Here is a 27131-nt window from a genome sequence, read left to right on the forward strand (position 1 = left end):
TTTTAATAAAAAATTCATTGCCAACATTATATAAATCCTATTTACAATACATTCCTTAACCCATAAGCTTCAGGTGACAGGAATTCCAGCTCTTGCTACAATTTCCCAAATTTTAAATCCAAAAAATCAAGGATGCACTGTTATACAAGACCTCACAGACTGGAAATGAAAATTACACTTACCATAAGGTTAAAAGTTAATCAACATTTAAATATTTCTAATTTATCACTAATTTTGGTTTATTTCAATTTTTCTCAGCTTTTCATTTATTCATTCATCATAGCCTATAATATTTAATTTGTAAAATTTCTAGTACAAATATCTTTAATGAAATATTACAAAAGTGTAAAAATATATTTTTTGTATTTGTATGCAATCTCTAAAATATAATACATTGAGCCTTGTGCTACATGGTCAGACATTATACCATTCACAATATTATCATCACTTGATCATACAAACTTTGGATGTCTTATTTTCTCTTCGTGTTCATTTAGCAGAGAAGTTCAAGGAGCGAACAAATGACTTATAATAATGCCACAGGACACAAGTGAAAACCTAATAGTCCTATCTTCCTATACAAGTGTGTGGTCCTGCATGAATTTTCCAGGTGTGTCACTTATTGTGTGAATGTGTGTGAAGTCCTTATTTCATACAGGATAATATAAATGGTGAATGACACATACAAAAACTTGCAAAAGTTATCTCACATAATAGTATGTGGTACATGGTACTACATCACACAGGCAATCAAAATAATACATCATTAGAATATCTATGGAATATCCCTAAAGAGAAGAAAAAATTAATTAAATTTTCATTATGAAATAAGAGTTTGTTAAGAAGGTTTAGGCATGTGGAAAGAATGGGAGACAAAATCAGTAAAGAAAATAGTGAGGTTAGTAGATATGCACAGTGTAAAGTTACAAGGAAAGCCATGCCAAGAGTTGATACACTGTGTAAAGAGAGCACTGAATGAGAAGAATGACAACACCAAACAAGAATAACTGTGTGTGATAGAGGTGAATGGAAAGTGATGGTGGTGAGTGCATGAAAATGACAGTCTCGTTGACCCCTGGGAAAGGCTCTGGGCACACCTGGCTAGGCTAGTCGGCATATGAAACCAGTAAGATTGCAGGGCACTCCTTAGGAAGTACCCTACATCTGTTGTGGTTTAAGGGTTGGACTAGATACAGGATAGAGAACAGTCTCATTATGAAGAAGTAAACCAGTGTATGCTGTCAGGCCTTGCTATGGAAGTATATGCCTAGCTGTACTATACCTAAGCTCCTTGGGTGTAACAGCGTGGTTCACGAGACACTCCTTTTCCACAAGGGGCCAACAAGGTGAAGAATATGAATGATGTATGAGTTTGATGCTGTGCCTGGGCCACCCTGTGTGAGATTGTCAGCTATATAGATAGATTACAGAAGTCAATGTATTAAGATTCATTTTGAAGCAGTATTTAGTTAATGTATTAGACAGAGATGAGAAACATGAAGAGTGGCAGACAGGAATTCTCAAGGCACCCATGCCTAAACACTCAATATAAAATTATTTACTATAGTGAATTGTATATTAATTTTATCTTGAAATATTAAAGCACCATGTCAATTAAAGCATGCTGTAGAGAGCAATACAGTAACAATAATTAACAACAAATTCAAGCTAATTTTCAGAAACAAAACTGTGTAATTCAGAGCATAAAAACCTCATATTAGTGACAGGAATTCACATACAGCAATGAAAATTCTGCTTAAAGAGGAGCATATTTATGGACTATTTAGAAAATGTAACTGATATTCCTCAACTGGTTATCTAGGGAAGGATAATTCATTTCTAAATATGATTAAAAGAAAAGCAGCATCTAGAAGTTCTTATTCTGACATAGATTTTTCAATGCAAATCCTTCAATACAAAACAACAAACAATCACTCTCAATTATAATTTGAGCACAAGTTAGTTGTCCTCTATTCAGATGTGAAATTATATGGCACTTATTATAATTTATCAATATTGTCTCTCAAATTCTTGATTATGCCATAATTGGAAAGTTATGGCATAATTTTAGGTTGAAAGAATATTGCTGCCATATTTCCTATGCATCATAAAAGGTAACAAAAAGGGTGGACCAAGGAAAATGGACAGCTTGTGGCTAAAATAGTCAAATATATCTTACAGCTCACAAGCAACTATGTCTGAATGCCCTGGAATTGGTACAGTTCACTGTTGTCTAGTTAACAGCTAGAGAACAAACTAATACAAAATGATTAAATAAAATATTAAAACACTAATAAAATCAAATAAACATTTCATACTTTAAAATTTTACAAAATGTCATCTGGGATCTCAAATGTCTGAAGCATGCAGGCTATAGGTATATTCCAATACTATATTGGAAATTAATGTTTATATTATATTTTAATGTTATATTGGTACATTTTCAATGGATATTTTTGCCTAAAATTTTTTGAGCAGCCTCAATGTGAGGCTTTAAAGTAGCTGTACTGACTGCCTTGGTGAGAAATCTATGGGAAAGGAGTTCTGTTGCCGTGGCTCGCTTTTCAACATCAACTTCAAGGCAACAATCAAGAAATTCCTGTCAATACCAAAATTAAAATTAGCAATGGAGCATATCTGAAATTTGTATAATCAATGTACAGATCCCTATTCAAGGAAGCAACTTTGCTAACTATATTTCTAACAAAAAGTAACATCCATCATCTTTTTTTTTAAGGCAGCTGTCTTTGGGTAGAACTGCCTTTGATGTGAATTTTAGGCCTGCCTTTTTTCTCTCCCCATCCCCCATGCTTCTCTCTCTCTCTCTCTCTCTCTCTCTCTCTCTCTCTCTCTCTCTCTCTCTCTCTCTCTCTCTCTCTCTCTCTCTCTCGAAGGCAATTAAATTTATTACATAGAAATAAAAAAAATAGATGAAACCTCAATACCTACTGGTAATTTCCAATGACAGTCCAGTTACTAAACAACAGTATAATGTAATCTAAGTTGTCACTCAAACCCAGATTACAAGAGGCAGAACAGTATTTTGTAGCCTTTATTCCACCCACCCCTCTTTCCCTCCAGAAGCTAATCCATTGACCCAAAGGAATGATGACCTGTCACTACCCTACACCAGCACTTTGTGGTGTGTGTGTGTGTGTGTGTGTGTGTGTGTGTGTGTGTGTGTGTGTGTGTGTGTGTGTGTGTGTGTGTGTGTGTGTGTGTGTGTGTGTGTGTGTTAAAATGTTAAAGTTGTCCTGAATGTTTAAATAAGAGAGAGAGAGAGAGAGAGAGAGAGAGAGAGAGAGAGAGAGAGAGAGAGAGAGAGAGAGAGAGAGAGAGAGAGAGAGAGAGAGAGAGAGAGAGAGAGAGAGAGAGAGAGAGAGAGAGAGACTGGAGGTCTACTGGAAGTTGTTTACATGGTCAGACCACCTTCAGGTGTGTGTGTGTGTGTGTGTGTATTTACCTAGTTGTACTGTACAGGGCACAAGCCAAAATACATTCTGTCCTGTCTCCATAACCATATTTATCCAGTTTCTCTTTAAACATGTGTACACTATTTGCCACAATCACCTCTTCCTTCAGATCATTCCAGATTTCAATAGTTCTATACAGGAAGCTGTATTTCTTGATCTTGCTTGAACATCCACTCTTCTTTATTTTCTTCCCATGCCCCCTCATTTGTCTCCCTCCCTCCTCCATCTATGGTACCAAGTCATTTCTGTCTATTCTTTCTATATTGTTTACGGATTTGTACACTGTTATAAGGTCTCCTCTTTCTCTTCTCTCTTGTAGTGTTGGTAATCCCATCTCTTCAAATCTTTCTTTGTAGCTTAAGTCTTTCAATTCTGGTATCATCTTCGTCGCTATGCTCTGTATGCTTTCCAGTTTCCATATATCTTTTTTTCTATGTGGAGCCCAAACTACGGCTGTGTATTCCAATTTAGATCATATGCTCGTTATAATTTTCTCCATCATTTCTTTATCTAAATTGTTAAACACCACCCTAATGTTTGTTAACAAGCTATATGTAAAGCTGAACATTTCATTCATGTGCTTTTCAGGTGGTAATACGCACTGAATCATTACTCCCAAATCTTTTTCTTCAATACTTTTCATTATTATTTCTCCTCCCATTTTTTACTTCTACGAAGGTCTCTTTATACTTTTTCCAATTTCCAATATGTGACATTTTCTGGCATTAAATTCTAGTTTCTATCTTTGGCTCCATGCATGTATCTTATCAATATCCTTTTGTAACTCCTGCAGTCATTTTCATCCTTTATTATTTTCATTATTTTTGCATCATCAGCAAACAGGTTTATATAAATAACTTTTTTTTTTTATGTAGGAGGGACACTAGCCAAGGGCAACAAAAATCCAATAAAAAAAAAAAAAATGCCCACTGAAATGCCAGTCCCATAAAAGGGTCTAAAGCGGTAGTCAAAAATTGAAGGATAAGTGTCTTGAAACCTCCCTTTTGAAGGAATTCAAGTCATAGGAAGGTGGAAAAACAGAAGCAGGCAGGGAGTTCCAGAGTTTACCAGAGAAAAGGATGAATGATTGAGAATACTGGTTAACTCTTGCATTAGAGTGGTGGACAGAATAGGGGTGAGAGAAAGATGAAAGTCTTGTGCAGCGAGGCCGCGGGAGGAGGGGAGGCATGCAGTTAGCAAGATCAGAAGAGCAGCTAGCATGAAAATAGTGGTAAAAGACAGCTAGAGATGCAACACAGCAGCGATGAGAGAGAGGCTGAAGACAGTCAGTTAGAGGAGAGGAGTTGAGACGAAAAACTTTTGATTCCACCGTGTCTAGAAGAGCAGTATGAGTGGAACCCCCCCCCCCGAGACATGTGAAGCATACTCCATACATGGACAGATAAGACCCTTGTACAGAATTAGCAGCTGAGGGGGTGAGAAAAACTGGCAGAGATGTCTCAGAACACTTAACTTCATAGAAGCTGTTTTAGCTAGAGATGAGATGTGAAGTTTCCAGATCAGATTATAAGTAAAGGACAGACCGAAGATGTTCAGTGTAGAAGAGGGAGACAGTAGAGTGCCACTGAAGAAGAGGGGATAGTTATCTGGAAGGTTGTGTCGAGTTGATAGATGGAGGAATTGAGTTTTTGAGGCATTGAAAAATACCAAGTTTGCCCTGCCCCAATCAGAAATTTTAGAAAGATCAGAAGTCAAGCGTTATGTGGCTTCCCTGCATGAAATGTTTACTTCCTGAAGGGTTGGACATCTATGAAAAGATGTGGAAAAGTGCAGGGTGGTATCATCATCATAGGAGTGGATAGGACAAGAAGTTTGGTTTAGAAGATCATTAATGAATAATAAGGAGAGAGTGGGTGACAGGACAGAACCATGAGGAACACCACGGTTAACATATTTTGGAGAAGAATAGTGACCGTCTACCACAGAAGCAATAGAACGGTCAGAAAGGAAACTTGAGATGAAGTTACAGAGAGAAAGATAAAAGCCATAGGAGGGTAGTTTGGAAATCAAAGCTTTGTGCCAGACTCTATCAAAAGCTTTTTATATGTCCATGGCAACAGCAAAAGTTTCACCAATATCTCTAAAAGAGGATGACCAAGACTCAGGAAGGAAAGCCAGAAGCTAATCAGTAGAGCGGCCTTGACGGAACCCATACTGGCGATCACATAGAAGGTTGTGAAGTGATAGATGTTTAAGAATCTTCCTGTTGAGGATAGATTCAAAAACTTTAGATAGGCAGGATATTAAAGCAATAGGACGGTAGTTTGAGGTATTAGAACGGTCACCCTTTTTAGGAACAGGCTGAATGTAGGCAAACTTCCAGCAAGAAGGAAAGGTAGATGTTGGCAGACAGACCTGAAAGAGTTTGACTAGGCAAGGTGCAAGCACGGAGGCACAGTTTCGAAGAACAATAGGAGGAACCCCATCAGGTCCATAAGCCCTCTGAGGGTTTAGGCCAGCAAGGGCACAGAAAACATCATTGCAAAGACTTTTAATAGGTAGCATGAAGTAGTCAGAGGGTGGAGGAGAGGGAGGAACAAGCCCAGAATCATCCAAGGTAGAGTTTTTAGCAAAGGTTTGAGTGAAGAGTTCAGCTTTAGAAATAGATGTGATAGCAGTGGTGCCATTTGGTTGAAATAAAGAAAGGAAAGAAGAAGCAGAGTTATCAGATATTTTTGGCTAGATGCCAGAAGTCACGAGGGAAGTTAGATCTTGAAAGATTTCGACACTTTCTGTTAATGAAGGAGTTTTAGGCTAGTTGGAGAAAAGACTTGGCATGGTTCCGGGCAGAAATATAAAGATCCTCTTTCATATCATTTACATATATTTGAAACATAATGGGTGCCAACACAGATCCTTGCAGTACCCCACTTGTCACTCTGCACCAACTTGATTTAGAGTTTCTGATTACTGTTCTCATTTCCCTCCCTTGTAAATGATCCTCCATCCATCTCTTTTTTTTTGGGGGGGAGGACATCAGCCAAGGGCAACAAAAATCTAATAAAGAAAAAAAACCCTGAGATGCTAGTCCCCGAATAGGATCCGAAGCAGTAGTCAAAAATTGAAGGATAAGTTTCTTGAAAGCCTCTTGAAGGAGTTCACATCATAGGAAGGTGGAAATACAGAAGCAGGCAAGTAGTTCCAGAGTTTACCATTGAAAGGGATGAATGATTGAGAATACTGGTTAACTCTTCCATTAGAGAGGTGGACCGAATAGGGGTAAGAGAAAGAAAAAGTCTTGTGCAGCAAAGTCGTGGGAGAAGAGGATGCATGCAGTTCACAAGATAAGATGAACAGTTAGCGTGAAAATAGCAGTATAAGATAGCTAGAGATGCAACACTGAGGCGATGAGAAAGAGGTAGAGAGGAGCTGATGAGATGAAAAGCTTTTGATTCCACCCTGTTTAGAACAGTGGTATGAGTGGAACGCCCCCCCCACCAGACATGTGAAGCATACTCCATACATGGACGGATAAGGTCCTCGTACAAAGTTAGCAGCCGGGGAGTGAGAAAAACTGGCAGAGATGTCTCAGATCACCTAACTTCATAGAAGTTGTTTTAGCTAGAGATGAGATGTGAAGTTTCCAATTTAGATTATAAAAAAAAGACAAACCGAGGATGTTAAGTGTAGAAGAGGGGGACAGTTGAGTGTCACTGAAGAAGAGGGGTTAGTTGTCTGGAAGGTTGTGTCAAGTTGACAGATGGAGGAATTGGTTTTTTGAGGCATTGAGGAACACCCAAGTTTGCTCTGCCCCAATCAGAAATTTTAGAGATCAGAAGTTCTGTGGCTTCCCTGCATGAACTGTTTACTTCCTGAAGGGTTGGACATCTATGAAGAGATGTGGAAAAGTGCAGGGTGGTATCATCAGCATAGGAGTGGATAGGACAAGAAGTTTGGTTTAGAAGATCACTGATGAATAATAGGAAGAGGGTGGGTGACAAGACAGAAGCCTGAGGAACACCACTGTTAATAGATTTAGAAGAACAGTGACCGTCTACCACAGCAACAACAGAACAGTCAGAAAGGAAACTAGAGATGAAGTTACAGAGAGAAGGATAAAAGCTGTAGAAGGGTAGTTTGAAAATCAAAGCTTTGTGCCAGACTCTATCAAAAGCTTTTGATATGTCTAAGGCAGCAGCAAAAGTTTCACCAAAATCTTTAAAAGAGGATGACCAAGACTCAGTAAGGAAAAGCAAAAGATCACCAGTAGAGCGGCCTTGACAGAACCCATACTGGCGATCAGATGGAAGGTTGTGAAGTGATAGATATTTAAGAATCTTCCTGTTGAGGATAGATTCAAAAACTTTAGATAGGCAGGAAATTAAAGCAACAGGATGGTAGTTTGAGGGATTAGAACAGTCATCCTTTTTAGGAACAGGCTGAATGTAGGCAAACTTTCAGCAAGAAGGAAAGATAAATGTTGACAGATATAGCTGACTAAGCAAGGTGCAAGCACAGAGACTCAGTTTCGGAGAACAATAGGAAGGACCCCATCAGGTCCATAAGCCTTCTGAGGGTTTAGGCCAGCAAAGGCATGGAAAACATCATTGCAAAGAATTTTAATAGGTAGCATGAAGCAGTCAGAGGGTGGAGGAGAAGGAGGAACAAGTCCAGAATCGTCCAATGTAGAGTTTTTAGCAAAGGTCTGAGTGAAGAGTTTAGCTTTAGTGATAGATGTGATAGCAGTAGTGCCATTTGGTTGAAATAAAGATGGGAAAAAAGAAGAAGCAAAGTTATTGAAGATGTTTTTGGCTAGATGCCAGAAGTCATGAAGGGAGTTAGATCTTGAAAGATTTTGACACTCTTTATTAATGAAGGAGTTTTTGGCTAGTTGGAGAACAGATTTGGCATGATTCCAGGGAAGAAATATAAAGTGCACGAGATTCTGGTGATGGAAGGCTCAAATACCTCTTGTGGGCCAGCTCTCTATCATGTATAGCACAAGAACAGGCTGTGTTAAACCAAGGTTTGGAAGATTTAGGTCACGAAAAAGAGTGAGGAATGTACGCCTCCATGCCAGACACCATCACCTCTGTTATGTACTCGGCACACAGAGACAGGTCTCTGACACAGATGCAATAATCATTCCAAGGAAAATCAGCAAAATACCTCCTCAGGTCCCCCCAATTAGCAGAGGCAAAATGCACCTCTGCTTGGGGGATTCTGAGGAGGGATTGGAGCAATAGGACAAGATACAGATGTGAGATTGTGATTGGAGGAGCCCAACAAAGAGAGGGTAACAGCATAAGCAGAAGGAATAGAGGTTAGGAAAAGGTCAAGAATGTTGGGTGTATCTCCAAAATGGTCAGAAATATGAGTAGGGTGTTGCACCAATTGCTCTAGGTCATGGAGGATAGCCAATTTGAAGGCTAGTTCACCAGGATGGTCAGTGAAGGGAGAGGAAAGCCAAAGCTGGTGATGAACATTGAAGTCTCCAAAAATGGGGATCTCTGCAAAAGGAAAGAGAGTCAGAATGTGCTCCACTTTGGAAGTTAAGTAGTCAAAGAATTTATTATAGTCAGAGGATTAGGTGAGAGGTATACAGCACAGATAAATTTAGTTTGAGAGTGACTCTGTAGTCGTAGCCAGATGGTGGAAAACTCAGAAGATTCAAGAGCGTGGGCATGAGAGCAGGTTAAGACACTGTGCATATAAACCTAACATCCAGCTTTGGATTGAAAATGAGTACAGAGAAAGTAGGAGGGAACAGAAAAGGGGCTACTGTCAATTGCCTCAGACACCTGTGTTTCAGAGAGGGAGATGAGATTTAGTAGAGGAGAGGTGGTGTTCTACAGATTTAAAATTGGATCTAAGACTGCAAATGTTGCAGAAGTTAATGAAGAAAAAGTTGAGGGGGGGTATCAAGCCACAGGGTTGATACCAGAAGAGCAGTCCGACCTGGGGACATTTGTGGTTCCCTTCCAAGATGGGGACTCTGAGGCTGGTGTAGGAGTTGCTCCCTTTAGCCCTCTTCCATTCTCTAGCTTCCACTTAAAGCTTTTGTGACACAGGATCTCCCTTTCCTGAATTCAAATTGCTTTTCTGTAATTATCTCTTGATCTAGATATTGCACCCATCTGTCTTTAATTACTATTTCACAAAGCTTGCTTACAATACTTGTTAGTGACACCAGTCTATAATTTAATGGTTCCATTTTATTTCTCCCTTTGTATATTAGGACTATGTTAGCTCTTTTCCATTCCCTTGGTACTTTTCCTTCTCTCAACGAGCTGTTAATTATATCCCATATGGGTTCTTCCATTTCTTCTCTACATTCTTTTAATATCCATCCATTTACTTTATATAGTCCCATAGCTTTTCCAACATCCAGCTCTTCCAGCAGTTTCTTGATTTCTTGTCTCTTTACTTGTATCTCCTTTATTCCCTCATTTTGTGATACCACTTTCGGTGCCACAAAATCAGTTTCCTTTGTAAACACAGATTGAAAACTCATTAATTAGTTCACTCATCTCCTCAGTAGTTTCATAAATTCTTCCTTCCCTTTTTAACTTGTTTATACCATCCTTATGTTTCATTTTCCCATTTATGTATCTGTAGAAGAGTTTGGATTCTTCCTTGCATTTTCTTACTGTCACTTTCAAAGTTTCTTTTTCTCTTCTTATTTTACTACATTCATTCCTTGCCTTTCTGTATTCTTCTGTAGCATTTCCATTCAGTTGTCTCATCATTTTCTTCCATACCCTGACCTCTCTTTTTTATTTCTACACACCTGGCATTATACCATTCATGCTTCCCTTTATAACTTGGTACAAGCTGTTGCACCCCCCTCTCTATACTTGCTCAAAAATATCTCATATTTTCTTGCACTACATTACCTTCAAATAGCTCTTTCCAGTTAATTTTCCCATAGAATTTATTAAGTTCTGCAAAATTTGCTTCAACATGGTTGTCTCCCATTTCTGTACTGTTCTTTCCTGTGCAACACTGTTTCCTCCTGTGGTACTATTTCTATTATCACATGATTGCTTCTTCCCAGTGGACTCAATGTATACTTGGTCTACTTTCTAGGGTTTTTGTAAACACTAAGTCCAACTGTGATGATTCTTCTTTGCATCTTGTAGGCTCATTCACCCACTGTTTCACTGTATTCACCGTCATGGTTTGAATAAGTTCTTCACTCCATGACCCAACATTTTCTTTCACTTTCATCTCCTACCAGTTAATTAATTCCTTTAGTGTTGAAGTCACCTACTAAGAGAACTTTGTTACTTTTCCTTATCATTTCCTCTGTACTATTTCTTGTTTCTAGTTGCATGCTTCTAAATTTATTGGTCTCCCATGCATTAGTTTTTGGTGGTATATATGTCACAATGATTTTCCTTTTTTCACTTCCTTTGATCTTAATCACAACACCCAATGTTTCTGCCATTTCATCACCATATTCCACTTTCTAAACAACAATTTACTAATATCATCACTCTTCCTCCTCCCTTTTCTTTTCTGTCTCTCCTCCAAGTTCTATATCCTTCCTTTGCAAATCCCAACTTTATTTCCTCTTTTAGTTTGGTTTCTGTTAAACATACCATATCTGGTTTATTCTTTAAGTAGTCTTTAAGTTCCAATAGGCTTGACACCAAACCATCTGTGTTAGTATACATAATCTTTAAACTTTGGCTTGGTGATCTTGCAAGACATTTTTGTGCCACCATTTCCTCACTTTCATGTCCACAACCTTCCAGGTGAATCTTTTCACTTGTTCTTGTGTTCTCTTCCCATTTTTTTACTGGGCCTCTACTCTCAATTCTTTCAATTTACTTCTCTCTTCTTCGTTCATGTCTCTTTTTATCCATATTTCCTTCTTTCCTTCTACTTTTGCCAATTTTCCTGTTCTTAGCATAACATGTTCCACTGCTGTTTTTGACATGAATCTTATTTTCATTGGTATTGTTCCATTTTCTTCATACTTTCCGATCGTGTGAGCCTCTTCAATTTGTTCAATTATCCCCTCTCCTTTCTCTGCCACTTCTGTTATAATTTCCTTAGCCCTTTTTCACTTTCTCTCTAGCTATTTTCATGGATGGGTTCTTCTTAACCCCAAATACCACCACACATATCTTTCTCTGTACCATGTCTCTCACAAGATTACCTTTTTCCTTCAATATTTTAATCACTTTCTTTTCCATGTCCTTATTGTATTCTTGTTGGTGTTGCCTTATTATATCCTCCACATCCACTTTTTGTTGTTGTTCTCTCTCTTCTTTCCAACTTTTGACTTCCTCTGTCACTAACTCCTTCACTTCTCCAACCCTAACCTCTCTCTCTTGCAAAGTTTTCTTTAACTCTTAGTTCTTTTCCTTGAATTTCTTAATTTCTTCACAGTACTTCTTGTTTAAGTGCACTGTTTTTGTCACCTCTTCTCTCAGTTCTTTGTTTTCTTTTCTCTTTCCATCTCTCTCTTTTTCATCTCTAATATATCACTGGATATCTTTTTTACATTGTCACCATCCACTTCTCTTTCTTCCTTCCATGCCTTTATCATCACTGTTAAGCTACATATTTTTTCTCATATTTTCACATTGTCTTTTTCAATTTTCCACATTCATTTATCTGTGTGCAGTACATGAGGTCCTCTTCCTTGAAGCCCTCAAAAATATTTGGGTTCATGCCAGTCTCCATCTTCCCTGGTGATATTAGCAACCGCCAGTGTTTACCTCGTATCACTCTCTCATTTCTCCCTTTCAGTCACTCCTCTAATAACACTTCCCCTTCCCCTGCATCCACACCTCGCACAAGACCCTATTATGGAGACAGGATTCAAAGTTTGGACCCCCTGCACAATCAAACCTGGGTAGATCCTTGCAGCTGCTGTGGATGTGTCCAGTCAGCTGGGCAGCGCATGTGTGTGTGTGTGTGTGTGTGTGTGTGTGTGTGTGTGTGTGTGTGTGTGTGTTCACACACACACACACACACACACACACACACACACACACACAGCAAATAGCTTAGAGCACAGGACGGGTGGTGATGAAAGATCAACATTCCCTTGGATCAAAAAATTAGTTACTTGAGATAAAGAAAAGATAAAAAGCTACAACATACTGTCCTGCCATTAGAATTTTAATAGCTGTAGATATAAGGGTTTTTAGTCTTTTTATTTCTATGAAATCTCAATTGCGAGACTGAGAGAGAGAAAGAGGGTGAGGGCATTGGAGCTTAGGAGATAGGGAGGGGTTATGAGAAATGTAGAAACAAGAAGGGATTGGGGATGGGGGAAATGAAGTTGGGTTGAGACATGTGTGGCTTAATTCACATATCATGACTTCTAGCCAATGATATTTACCAACTAAAATCCCTTGAGTTGACATGTCACTTCAGCTAAAAATAAGGGTAAGAAGGCTGCTTCACCAAATAGGGAGCCAGCTGTACAATAGTAACAAAATTATGTTTCACTAGCAAAATTATCAACCTCACATGATATGTTTCTGCTAAATGTCACTCTTGCTCTACTCACATTCCACTCTACTCAAATTATCCTATGGATGATTTGTAATGCCTGGACAGTGACAAACAGTATACATGCTCAAATGAAATACATGTAAAAATGTTGAACCTAAGTAGATACAGACTATGAGTGAAGGAAAAGCAGAGCTCTAATATGCATAACGAATATATCCAAGAGCAATGTGGCATCTGAACTATATAGAGACAAATGAAGAAAATTACATAACATACCTGAAACTCTTGAGATAATTCTTCCTGAGATTCAATGTCAGGCTTTCCTTTGGAGGCTATGAGATACAAAGCCCGAAGAGGAGTCTCATTCAAGTAAGGTGGCTCTCCTTCAATCATCTCTATGGCCATGATTCCCAGTGACCAAATGTCAATCTTTGGCCCATAATATTTCCTATGCACAACCTAGATTATAAATAAAAATAATTAAAAGAATTCCCTTCATTATATCAGTAGAAAAAGGCCATGGTATACTCTTGAATTTGGTTATAAAAAATATGAAATGGAAAAACAATATCACCACATCACAATAAAGCAGTAAAATACCAAAGCTAAAAAGTACATCAATATCAATATGCAATCAATATTACATACAGACTTTGCATAAGGTCCTCAGAAAAAAAAGCAAGTGCAAAACCTAGATACCCTCTGTACTACAAAGGGATAACTGAGTACACACCTCTGGTGCCATCCAATATGGAGTTCCGATCATAGTCTGGCGCTTCTCATCACCCGTTAAAACAGCTGAGAAACCAAAGTCAGTTAATTTAACAGAGCCATCCTTTCCCAAGAGAACATTGTCTGATTTGATGTCTCTGTGAATGATCCCCTGTAAACAAAGACAATAATCAGTAATGCCCTTCTTACATTCTGAAGGAATAAATTAAGTTAAAGAAACCAAAATTTAGTTCATCTACACAATTACAGATACTCTTCAATTCTTCAGTCATCAAAACATAAAGCCCTTCATCAAATTCCAAACTACCAAGCACCCTAACAATGACAACACAAACTCTCATCACCAACCATCTTAGCTTTAAAATAACTATAGATTTGCATGGGCTTTTCTGGGACCTTATGATTCCAACCATCTATCAACCCCTTGAATACCTCCTTTAACCCCTGGAGATGATACTAACCACCTTGGAGACCTATGATCTAAAATAATAATACATAACAATGAAATGCTTACTGAGAAGAGAAGAATATCAAGATGTTTGGGAATAGAGAATGGAAGAGTATTTAATAAAAATTAAAAATTTATCTTATGTGACTAAAGGGAAGATCACAAAGGGAGTGGATAAACAGAGTTCAGAAAGCATTCAGTGGAACAGGGATATTTGTTAACCAAAGAGCCTGCATATGACAGAGGTGAAGAGAAGGCACTAGTGACTGCAAAAATATTGATGCAGTCTCAACCCCAAGTTTTTCCTAGATTTAATCTCATCAGGTAACTGGATCCTATGCAGAGAAGGGAGGTGGGTCTATTATACTGCAACAGAAGTAAACTAGTGGACCTGTCAAGCCCTGGTACAGAGAAACCTGAGTGCTTCACAACTGACCCTCAAGCACTGTGATCAGTGAGGATCATTCCTCTCCTATAGTCATGGTCACAGAAACTGAAGATGGTATTATCTTGGTGTGGTAACCTACCCATCAACATAGAGAGTCAAAACCATTCATGCAGTACATATTTTGAATATTAAACTATTAATAATACACAGGCAGCATTTATTATTTAGCATATGAAATTCAAAATTAATTAAATTAGCATTATTCAAACTGCTGCTTATATGCAGTATATTCTTGAAGTGTACACATGCATAGTTTCAGACAGTGTAGATGGGCAGATTGCCACAGTACAATATCACAACCTTCAATGCTATAACCATGAATATTGAGGTTAAGAGACAAGATAAGGGAATGCTCATCTTCCTTAAAGGGTGCTACTGAGCAGTAAATAATCTATTATTGATTGCTGAGATATGAGGTAAACAATGGACAAAACTACATGCATATGAACAGCAAGTCATGATCCACCCTGTATGTCAATTGCTATGTAGATATTTAATAAATAAAAAAAATAAATAAATAAAAAAAAATAAAAAATCCATTGTTTTAGATGACGAAGAAAAATGAATAGCAAAGTGGATTAAAATGAAAATGACAAATAACTCACATTGTCATGGAGATAAGCAATCCCCTGTAGTGCCTGACTACATACTGCAGCAATCTGAGGTTCCTTCATCACAGTCTGGGTGACAACATCCGTTAAGGGTCCTCCATCAAGTAACTCCATGATTACCTGGTACAATACATTTCATACTAATGAAACCTCTTTATACCTGGTACAATACATTTCATACTAATGAAACCTCTTTATACATGTCTAACAATGAATAAATTCATAGTTTACAAAGTTCTGCAAACCCAAATTAAACATGAAATGCCCAAATTACACATAATATTCCTGCATATTTATCATATATATATATGTGTGTGTGTGTGTGTGTGTGTGTGTGTGTGTGTGTGTGTGTGTGTGTGTGTGTGTGTGTGTGTGTGTGTGTGTGTGTGTGTGTGTGTGTGTGTGTGTGTGTGTGTGTGTGTGTGTCTCTCTCTCTCTCTCTCTCTCTCTCTCTCTCTCTCTCTCTCTCTCTCTCTCTCTCTCTCTCTCTCTCTCTCTCTCTCTCTCTGACTAATTTACAATATTTCTTACCCATAGATGATCATTCTGCAGAAACAAATCTAGAAAATTTACTAAGTTCTTGTGCTGCAGATTTTTCATTAAATTAACTTCTGTGAGAATTGCTTCTTTTTTATGCTGCTTTTCAAGGTTGATGTCTTTAACAGCAACCCTCTGACCCGTGGCCTTCTCTCGTGCTATGAATACTGTTCCAGATGCCCTAAAAGAGGTGCATATTTATTTATGAATGTGGAGACATGAAAAGTTTTATGTGTTAAAACACCGAATTGTCATTTACATTAGTGATATACTCTCTTTGATTTGTGTCAGAGGTATCTCTACTTTTAATTTCACAAAGTTCAGTACATATCAAATGAAGGTCACTATATTTATAACCTCACCAAGCTCTAAGCTGCTGGGTAGGGATGTGGTGACCACCCACTACACTGGTTTATACTGTTATGCAGTGCATTCAGATACTGTAATGTTGCTGATTATTGTAAATCAATGACAAAATAAGTACAACTACTAACCCAGAACCCAGTTCCTTGTTTCGGTCATAAATTAATTCAGGATCACCAGGTGAACAAAGTTTCTGAAATTCCATCATCACTTCTGTATCACTCATCTGTGTGGATTTCCCCTGTGCCTGTTAAAGTTATTATATCTGGCAATTAGTGAGAACAGTAAGTATTTAGTAATCATTTTAAGTTTTGCAGTCTTATGAAGCTCTGAAAAATAAAATTATATATATATATATATATATATATATATATATATATATATATATATATATATATATATATATATATATATATATATATATATATATATATATATATATATATATATATACAGGGTGTAATGCGAGTTTCTGCAAATACTGAAAAAGGTAAAAGAATATGCAATTCTAAGTAGAAAAAGCTCTATACACATGTACATAGTAAGGCTTTGTTTACCCGTCAGAGGAGTTTAAAATGTATGGGTATACTATGTGTGTGTAGCTATGAAGTGATGGACAGACGGTTGTATTGTCACAGCCTCGGAGGTGCCACTTGTTTAAATTACGAATGGTTTTATCTTATTTTTTACAGGCTGTAGAATATTACAGAATCCTATAACAAGACAAATGGTGTTAAAAAGCATGTAATTTACCGATAAGCATCACACGACAACATTATTGTGGTAATTAAAAGTACTCCTGTAAAATGTTACATGGCATCATCACTCAGCTGTTTTCAAGGTCGCTTGGACTCGCTCCCCCCCTTCTCCCTTGCTTTGATGATGCCACGTAGTATTTTACAAGAGTACTCTTAATCACCTCAATAATGCTGCCATGTAATGCTTATCGGTAAATTACATGCTTTTTAATACCGTCTGTCTTGTTACAAGATAGTAATATTCCACATCCTGCAAAAAATAAGATAAAATCATTCGTAATGTGAACAAGTGGCTCCTCCAAGGTTGCGACAATGCAACCATCTGTCCGTCACCTCATAGCTACACACATAGTACACTCTTACATTTTCAACTCCTCTAACAGGTAAACAAAGCCTTAAAATGCATATGTGTATAGAACATTTTCTACTTAGAATTACATGTTCTTTCACCTCTTTCAGTATTTGCAGAAACTCGCATAACACCCTGCATATGCATACACACACACACACACACACACACCCTGGAATCTTGCTTACATACAGTTACAGCATGTTTGTTAAAACAAGAAGTTCAAACTTTTCACAAGCAATGCTGTTTGTGATGAAATACTACTGGAGATAAAGCATATCAATTTTACAATTATCACAAACAACACAGCCATAAAAAAAATCTGGGCAATGAAGGAGCAACATGTGGCATTATCTCATTGTTAGATGCAAAATGCCTCCAAAAGTTTGATATCTGACAAATCACACAAGGTATAAATGCACTGCTGAAAATTTCTTAGATGAAATATTCTTCCATACTTATTTCACCTGATTAAAAAAAAATAATTAAATAAACTATGTAATACTAATTACCTGTGCCTTCTCCACACCTCCTTCTGCTTCTGACTTCTGAGCTTGATTATGTCGTCTCAAGACACTGTTTGGCAAAGTATTCTCTTCTTTTCTCATTTGGTTTTCAGATGACTGCAAAGAACAAGCACATTTATACTTCTATATGTATCTGAATAATGATATATCATCATGCTTATCTAAAATATGTGTTTTCATGGTTACCTTATAAAACTTTATCCCTTGCAGAGCCCAAACAAACAATATCAAAAGAGAGAACATAAACTTCAAAAATTGCTACTTACTTCTGTAACTGTGTTTGTACTAGTTTTTTCATAATCTGTATCTGTAAAAGATTAAAGTAATCATGAGACAGCAATGTGAATGAAATGAGTGATATCTATAACCCTTGATATCAACACTGCATGTCAAGTATGTACTGTGCAACATTTCAAATAATGTTCAAAATATGAAGTGTTGAAATTAAATTATTTAGTCACTTTTATTGAAGAAATATGTCACACAAACAATTTTCATATCATAAAATATGAAAGTAAAGAAGGAAGAGATAAATTTTAAATTAGTATAGAATCTGAATACATGACCTTAATATTAGGCCACTGGACAAGCAACGAGCACATACAGTACTCACTAACATACAAATACATATCTTCCTACTGACCTTAATTCCAATTCATTTGTTTTCTTACAGCAAGCTAAAATATTTCTTACCACTAGCCATGGTCTACACTAAATTCCCACTTTTCAGATTTACTTCAATCCCCCCCCATGGCACCATATGATTCAAATTCTATGATTTATCAATAATTAGATGATATTTCTCAAGGAATCATTTGATTTATAGGACTGCTAGGTACTTATGCTATTTTTCCATATCTTTTGTACTTAAGTAGCAATAGTTATCAAAGAGTTATCAAATTTACAAAGAGAAATGACAAACTTGGAGGGCTATCACATATGAGTGAAGTTTTGACTGCTTTTCAACAAAACCACATCTAAGACCAAGAACACTAAACACTTTGAAGAGATACATAAAAGTTGACGATATTATCTGACATACACAGACACATAAAGCACATGCTACATACTGCTTACTGTGCATGGCTTAGCCACAGGACTTGATGGCTTGTAGTCAGAATCCACTTTTGGTTGCAGTATTGAGGAATTCATAAACACTTCTGGCAGAGCATCTTGAGGATTCTCTTTTGCTTTCAAAAACATCATCGCTGATAGTGCAGCTTCAGGATTTTCTTTCACTTCATATTCCCTTTAATTACCAAAACATAAAAACTCATGAAAATAAATAGTAAAATATAAGACAGGCACAACTGAACATATAAACACTGAAGGGAAAGAATGAAATTCCGGAATGACTCAAATAAATGCATAATTTTAAGAAGGGAAAACATAAGTGAAGTGGTGAGGGCCAATTTATCAGGTACTTATTTTTATAGAAGATGGACAAGACATAATGTCATCTCACACAAGGAAACACAGTGAGAGAGATTTTTGCATCCATAATGTGAGAGAAAAAAAAAAACATACCCAATTATGAAATCCATCTGCTTTCTCCATCCAGGAGGAACACCTTCAAAACAATTAGTTTCCCTGTTGATGACTATGTGAATTGGGTGTGTAACCTCTGTGGGAGAGGAAATGGCTAATTCCCTCTCTGGAACATGTGGCTCTATTTTGGCAGGCCATAATTTCTTGAAGAGCTTCATCCTTTCTGAAAATATACCATAATGCTAATTACAATAAGAACATAAGAACATAAGAAATAAGGGAAGCTGGAAGAAGCGACCAGGCTTACACGTGGCAGTCCCTGTATGAAATATACCTACCTATTTCCATCTATTATCCCCATCCATAAACCCATCTAATCTTTTCTTAAAGCTTCCTAATGTTCTAGCACTAACAACATGATTACTGAGTCCGTTCCACTCATCTACAACTCTATTTGAGAACCAATATCTTCCTATCTCTTTCCTAAACCTAAATTTTTCAAGCTTGAACCCATTATTTCTTGTTCTATCCTGGTTGCTGATTCTAAGAATTTTGCTTACATCCCCTTTGTTATAACCCTTATACCACTTAAAGACTTCTATCAGGTCCCCCCTTAACCTACATCTCTCTAAAGAATGTAGATTTAACAGCTTCAATCTCGCCTCGTAAGGAATACTCCTCATCCCCTGTATCCTTTTAATCATTCCCCTCTGTACTGATTCTAATAGGCCTATATCTTTCCTGTAATGTGGGGACCAGAACTGCACAGCATAGTCTAGATGAGGTCTGACCAACACCAAGTATAACTTTAATATTACTTGCAGCCTTCTACTTTTAACACTCCTAAAAATTAATCCTAGTACTCCTAAAAATTAATCCTAGTACCCTATTTGCCCTGTTTCCAGCCTCTATGCTTTGTTTTCCTAGACGGAGTTCAGAGCTAACTATAACTCCTAAATCTTTCTCGTACCCTGTACTTACCAGAGTTTCGTTGTTTAGTGTGTACCTACTGTGTGGGTTTCCTCTACCTACGCTAAGTACTTTGCATTTGTTGATATTAAATTGCATTTGCCATCTGTCCGTCAATTCATTCATCCTATCTACGAGTAAATCTGCCTGTAAGGCGATGGCATCCAATTCTGACCTAATTAATCTACCTATCTTTGTGTCATCTGCAAATTTACTAACATCACTACTAATTCCACTATCCAAGTCATTGATATATATTAGAAATAATAATGGCCCTAATACTGATCATTGCAGCACCCCACTGTTTACATGACCCCACTCGGATTTAGAGCCGTTTATTACAACTCTTTATCGCCTGTCGCTAAGCCATGCCCTTATCCAGCCTAACACCTTCCCATCTAACCCGTGTGCCCTAACCTTTCTCAGGAACCTTCGATGGGGTACCTTGTCAAATGCTTTACTAAAGTCCAGATATAAGATATCATAACTATTACCATTATCTACTGCTTCGTACACTTTATTGTAAAAACTTAATAAGTTTGTCAGGCAAGACTTCCCCTTCGTACTTGTTATGTTTGTCTAAATGTTCCTGTTTGTCTAAATGTTTGAAAAAGATTTGTGGTACTGTTCACTCTTCCTACAGGTTGGTCAATAAATGGGTATCCAGACTCAAAGGCCAGTAAGACAAGAAATGAGCACTGAGGCTATGCACTCTGAAACTCCCTGCCTGCTTCTGTATTTCTGTATGACTTGAGCTCCTTCAATTTTTGACTACTGCTTTGGACTCTCTTCAGGGACTGGCATCTCAGTTTTTTTTTTTTTTTTTGCCAGTGTCCCTCTGCCAGTGTCCCTCCTACATACAAATAAAAAAAATATACATATATATATATATATAAAAAAAAAAACTGATAGGATATACCATCACTTTTACCTTACCTTGATAACATGCAGTTTCAGTTTAAATCAAACATAAATAAGTAAAGCACAAAAAAAAAAGCTTCTAGTAATGAAGAATTAATTATGGTACTTAGATGATTTATAGAAAGCCTTTGAGTAGTGGTGGCAATGTATGCAAATGGTACCACACAACACTGCCATGGGTTGAAGTACAAATTTTGTTAGTGGCCAATAGGGATTTGATTTGTTCAGAATTTAGCCTAGTAGGTTTTGGTGTATATAAGGTATTTTCTTTACAATCACATCAAAATACTGGAATGTTTAGTGTGCCAGGAAAAGTTTATGGGGGAGTTGTGACTGAAAGACTGATGGTAAGAACATCATGAACAAGGATTCAGGCAAGAAAAAGCTCTATGAATGTATCAGATTTTTGCAATTAAAATTATTCTAGAGTACTTCAGAAATGACAGGAAGCTGTATGCTGCTTTCACAGACCTAGAGAAAAGCATATGATGGGGGATGATGGAATATACCCTATGAAATGTTCTTAAGGTCTACAGGAGAAAAGCTGCTAGAGAGTGGCAAGTGCTTGTGTGATGATGAAAGGAAAGCTTTGAGAGTTTTACTATCTATGCGAGCCAGAGTGAGACAGGTATGTGATGCTTCCATGATTTTAATATTTTTGTAGATGATCATACTAGGGACAAGAAAGCTCAAGAAGGAAATGTTAAGACAAGACTGAAACAAAATGAAGTGGGATGTGTTATTGCAGCATGTCCATTTACCCTTATACCACTTCAAGACTTCTATCAGGTCCCCTCTTAACCTATGTCTCTCTAAAGAATGTAAATTTAACAGCTTCAGTCTTGCCTCATAAGGAATACTCCTCATCCCCTGTATCATTTTAGTCATTCTCCTTTGTACTAATTCTAGGAGAACTACATCCTTCCTGTAATATAGGGACCAGAACTGCACAGCATAGTCTAGATGAGGTCTAACCAGCACCAAATACAGTAAAATCCCTCTCATCCAGCATTCGAGTATCCAGCAGCTTCAAGTATCCGACACATTTTTCCCCGAGCCTTAAAATCAATAAAAAATCAATGTGTACTGATAAAATTGATTAAAATTCCCGCGCGAGGCATACTTTGTCCCCTCACCACCAGAGCGCACTGCTTCGCACCACCCGCAGCCCACTGCACTGTGTTTACTCAGTGACTCAGTCCTGCGTGTGCACTGTTTATTGCCTGACGCCTTCATCATGCCTAAAGTTGTAGAAAAGAGGAAGCGTGTTGTGCTTACACTTAAGCAGCTGATCACATCAGCTGCTGATTAAGATCAGCTGATCTTTGTTATGGTAAGATGCGTGAGTGTAGGGTGGTGATTGTGGACATAATTTCACTTCTATTCAAGTATCCGGCATCTCGGCGGTCCCGTTGATGCCGGATAAGAGGGATTTTACTGTATAACTCTAATAATACTTCAGGCCTTCTACTTTTAACACGCCTAAAAATTAATCCTAATACCCTATTTGCCCTGTTTCTGACCTCTATGCATTGCTTTCTTAGCGTTCAGAGCTGACTATAACTCCAAAATCTTTTTCATACCCTGAACCTACCAGAGCTTTGCTGTTTTTTGTGTACCTACTGCGCAGGTCTCTTCTACCTACATTGAGTATTTTGCATTTGTTAATGTTAAACTGCATTTGCTATCTGTCCCATCCATTCATTCATTCTATTCATTCATCCTATCTAAATCTGCTTGAAAGGCGACAGCATCCAATTCTGACCTAATTAATCTACCTATCTTCGTGTCATCCACAAATTTACTATCACTACTAATTCCACTATCCAAGTCACTGATATATATATATATATATATATATATATATATATATATATATATATATATATATATATATATATATATATATATATATATATTAAAAACAACAATGGCCCTAATACTGATCCCTGTGGCACCCCACTAATTACATGACCTCCAGATATAAGATGTCATAACTATCACCATTATCTGCCGCCTGTAAAAACTTAACAAGTTCATCTGGGAAAACTTCCTCTTTGTGAAGCCACGTTGTGACTGATTTATCAAGTTATGTTTGTCTAAATGCTCCCTAATGTTCTTTGCTATTACTGACTCCATTATTTTACTTACAACAGAAGTTAAGCTGACAGGTCTATAATTAGACATTAGTTTTATTTCCTTTCTTAAAGTGGGTACTACATTAGCCTGCCTCCACATTACCGGTACCTCACCTGACTCATGTGATTTCCTAAAGACAGAGACTAACAGCTCACTAATAACCTCTTTCCATTCCTTAAGTACTGTGGGATATATTTCATCTGGTCCTGGTGTCTTGAACTTTTTTAGCCTATTTATCTTCTGTTCCACTATCTCCTAAGTTATGGTAATATCTGTCAGCTTCTCATTCTGATCTGCTCTAAACAGCTCCTCCCTATTCAGCATATCCTGTATGTTTTCCTGGGTGAAGATGGTTAAAAATACTCATTCAGAATTCTACTAGTCTCCTCCCCAGAATTAACCAGCTCCCCACCTGCGGCCTTTAGTGGACCTGTTGTTTCCTTATTCTTCATCCTATATACCTGATAAAATCCCTTGGGGTCCATCTTTGCCTGGCTGGCTACCTTTAATTCATAATTGCTTTTTTGCTTTCCTCTTTAACCTCCTGACTGTTCTAATTCATTATATTGTGGCCTTAAAACCTCTTCCCCCCTGCCTTTAATCTCTTATATATATTTCTCTTCTGCCCTACATATAGTGTTTTAACCAACCTAACAGTCATTCATTTAGAGTCATTTTTCTGCGATCCTATTGATCTATATGGGATGTTTGCTAACTGTCCTGTATGCAGCTTATCTACAAAATATTTATACAACTCTTCTTCATTTACTTCCCCAAATCCTCTCATCTCGGTCTCTTCCATCCTCTCCACTCCCTCATCTACTCATCTCAACCTCACCTCTCCCATCTCAGCATGACCTGACCCTCCACATACTCACACATATCTCCCCCTCTCTCCTTCCTCTGAACCCTTCTGGACACTTCTTCTCTCCTTTTGCCCTACACACTCACACCTCACCTCACCTCCCTCTTCCTGCCTTCTCTCTCCCAACTCCATCCTGGACCTTACCTCCCACTGTGTCCGTTGCCAGTCATCTCCTTTGAGGTACCTTTTTAATCCCTCAAAATCTGCTCTCCTAAAGTCAGGTATTTTACTAGTGTTTTTACTTCTAAAAGTTTCTTGCCATCTTAATTTGTACCTAGTTTTCCAATGGTCACTGTTACCTAGCTGCCCTCCAACCTCTACCTGCATGACTACTTCCTCCCTGTTAGTTAGAATTAAATCTAAAATATTGTTTCCCCTTGTGGGTTCTACAATTACCTGTTTTTAAAAATTATTCTGATTTAGCTCAAGAATTCCTCTGCTTCCCTGTTACCCACCATCAGGCTCCAGTCAATAATCCTAAAATTAAAATCTCCTACCACACATACCTGACTGTACCTGCCTACTCTATTTATTTCCTGCCATAGTGAGGTGTTAATTTCCTCTGTACTGTTCAGTGGCCTGTACACTAATCCCAGTACAACTGACTGATTCTTCCTTAATATCTACCAATATCGACTCTGTTTTGCTATCTATTTCAATTCTACTATTAATACAACATTGTAATGTGTCCCTAGCATACAGCACAATGCCTCATCCTCTCCTGTTTTCCCTGTGTTTATAGAATAATGTATAACCACCTATCTTAACCTCTGGATTAAATACTTTTTCTGACATATCTAACCAAGTTTCTGTTAAAGCAATGATATTAAGGTTCTCTACACATGCCATTCCTATAAGCAAGTCTATTTTATTCAAAATACTTCTACAATTTGTGTAATACACACTTACGTCATTCTTCACCTTCGCTGAGCTAGTTTTCTTTCTAGATTGATATAATTTGTCCTTCATTTCATCCTCCCAATTCCTTCCTTGCTCCTGGTTAATGAAAAGAGTGCTGGAGTGCAGTTACCTCCTGCTTGAATGTTCCAGCCAAAACCCAAACACCCTGGCAAGATAAATGTACTCCATCCTTAGCATACAAGGTGTCTCTACCATAGAAGAGATCCCAGTTGTTGATGAACATCTGTCCATTACTCTTACAATGATTCACGAGCCTGCAATTCACTGTAATAGCCTTGAACAGCCACTTAGCACCAACTCCCCTCCTTGGCAAGACACCACATACCACAGGGATCCCTCCCTTGTCCCTAATCCTATCCAAAGCCTGACTAAACTTCCTGAACAGCTCCTCACTCCTGACCTTACCAAGGTCATTTCCTCCCAAGCAGAGAAAAGTAATGGGCTTGGTCCCATCATTTTCTAAGCACATGTCTAGCCTATCTTATACCTTCCCTATCCCAGCCCCTGGCAAACACACCCTCAACCTACACTTCCTATCTCTGGCACAAAACACACTAAGTGCCTAACCTGACTATCACCAAGCACAAGCACTCTACCTTGGGACAGGGTAATTGCATCTGCTCCCTTCCTTCTCCTTGTCTCCTCCCGCCACATTTACTTCCTCCTCTGTCATTCCCTCCAGCATACTGAAGGGGTTCCTTGTTTCCACATGAGGCACCTTGAGGACCTTCAGCCTCTTGGTGCCCCTGCACACAACCGACCACTGCTCCTCCATTGCCTTACTAGGTAAGGTGACGGCAGGGCACGACCCTCCCACAGGTGCTGAGATCCTCTCACAGAACTCAACCTGCAGGTCTGAGATCCTCTCACGAAACTCAGCCTGCACCTCCGAAATCCTTCGATGGAACTCGGCCTCCACCTCTGAGACCTTCGCAACGAAGGCCTCGAGAACAGAACTAACACAACCAGACAACTCAGCAACACAAGGTGCCATGTCTAAACCTACCAGCTATATCGTCAGGTCACTGCTCACTAAATAAGTCCGTTTGCTAGGAACTCTAACCTAAGACTGAGCAAAGAGCTTGTAAAGAAAGTGAAACTGACTTTGGAGGTGTAAGATATGGCAATGGATACATGTGTAAGAGAGATACTAACAGAGCCTGAGCACATGAACAAAGAAAGTAATTAGGTAAGGAGGAGGAGGATTTTCAGCCATGGCCACCTCCTTGAGAGATGCCCCCAGAGGGAACAAGACATCAAAGAGACAGGTACATTGATAGATATTAAGAAAGAGATGGGATGAGGCATAAGAACAAATTAATCTAGTTATTCCAAGACTATCATGAGATATATCAACCTCAGCAGTCAGCACTAGTGGAGATGTGGGGTCCCCGTCTGGCTGGGCCGCATCCAGCAGGTCTGAGTTGCCAGTTGTGTATTTTCCTTGCAGTGTTACCAGGTCAGGCGAGGACAAGTTAGGTTTGGGGCAACTCAGAAATGCTGGACACAGCCCAGCCAGCCGGGGACCCCACATCTCCACTAATGCCTAAACCTCTTCGTCCCGTACATCTTGTATGAAGCGAAAAATACTTGGCATAACAATTACAAGAGGTGCAGACTATAGTGTGGATGAAGGATGGGGTACAATTGATGATAGTTTAAGGCTTCAGGTAAATATACGATTAAACTAAACCCTACTATCATGACATGATTGCTCTGCATTTACCTAAGACCACTCCTAGCACACTGCAATACTGAACCACAGGGAAGCTACGACCCTTTGCAAAGAAGCACAGTAGTTCACGATAACATGAGAGTAATCAACAGGATATGATGGTGATTAGTCAGTGCAATACAGCTTATTATTTCAAGTTGCAAGCATGGACATACCCGAGCATATGAAACCTCAAACCTGAATATATACTTAACAACCTTTGTGAGGCTCGAGATCTTCCCCTTGAAACTGTGCCCGAGCGCTGTGCACCAGTCGCTGATGACTCACTGATCACGCTTTAACCACAACAAACAGTGCACTACCCACCACCACGCAGCTAGAGAGCGCCAATATAAAATATATTCGGAGGGAAAAACTGTGTAATAGAAATTCTGGTAATAGCCATCCAAGGTTGCCCATGTTATCTTTC

General features: G+C 38.2%; 1 protein-coding gene across 2 annotated transcripts; it reads right to left on the reverse strand.

Annotated features, from left to right (window-relative positions):
- On the reverse strand, window positions 1–27058 carry LOC135109109 (serine/threonine-protein kinase PAK 2-like). 2 transcript variants are annotated; one of them, XM_064020170.1, is made up of 11 exons: window positions 26920–27058; window positions 19212–19395; window positions 18755–18933; window positions 17951–17991; window positions 17670–17780; window positions 16182–16297; window positions 15682–15868; window positions 15145–15270; window positions 13645–13794; window positions 13188–13370; window positions 1–2599 (listed from the first exon to the last, which is right to left on the reverse strand). In XM_064020170.1, the coding sequence occupies exons 2-11, from the start codon at window positions 19388–19390 to the stop codon at window positions 2444–2446; spliced, it is 1428 nt and encodes a 475-aa protein (XP_063876240.1). In that variant the 5' UTR covers window positions 19391–19395; window positions 26920–27058; the 3' UTR covers window positions 1–2443. The 2 variants fall into 2 exon arrangements, with proteins under 2 accessions (XP_063876240.1, XP_063876241.1); XM_064020171.1 differs by lacking the exons at window positions 19212–19395; window positions 26920–27058 and having other exon boundaries at window positions 18762–18903.
- Between the last annotated feature and the right edge of the window lie 73 nt (window positions 27059–27131).

This window comes from Scylla paramamosain, chromosome 18, assembly GCF_035594125.1.
Source record: "Scylla paramamosain isolate STU-SP2022 chromosome 18, ASM3559412v1, whole genome shotgun sequence".
NCBI classification, from domain to species: domain Eukaryota; kingdom Metazoa; phylum Arthropoda; class Malacostraca; order Decapoda; family Portunidae; genus Scylla; species Scylla paramamosain.

Excerpts from the sequence above, each read along its gene's own strand:
- LOC135109109 (XM_064020170.1), bottom strand. The coding sequence starts at position 19,390 with ATGAAGCTCTTCAAGAAATTATGGCCTGCCAAAATAGAGCCACATGTT. Across the intron at positions 17,781-17,950 it reads GTACAAACACAGTTACAGAA|TCATCTGAAAACCAAATGAG; the intron begins GTAAGTAGCAAT and ends TGTTCTTTGCAG. Across the intron at positions 13,795-15,144 it reads TTGCTTATCTCCATGACAAT|GGGATCATTCACAGAGACAT; the intron begins GTGAGTTATTTG and ends CTTTGTTTACAG.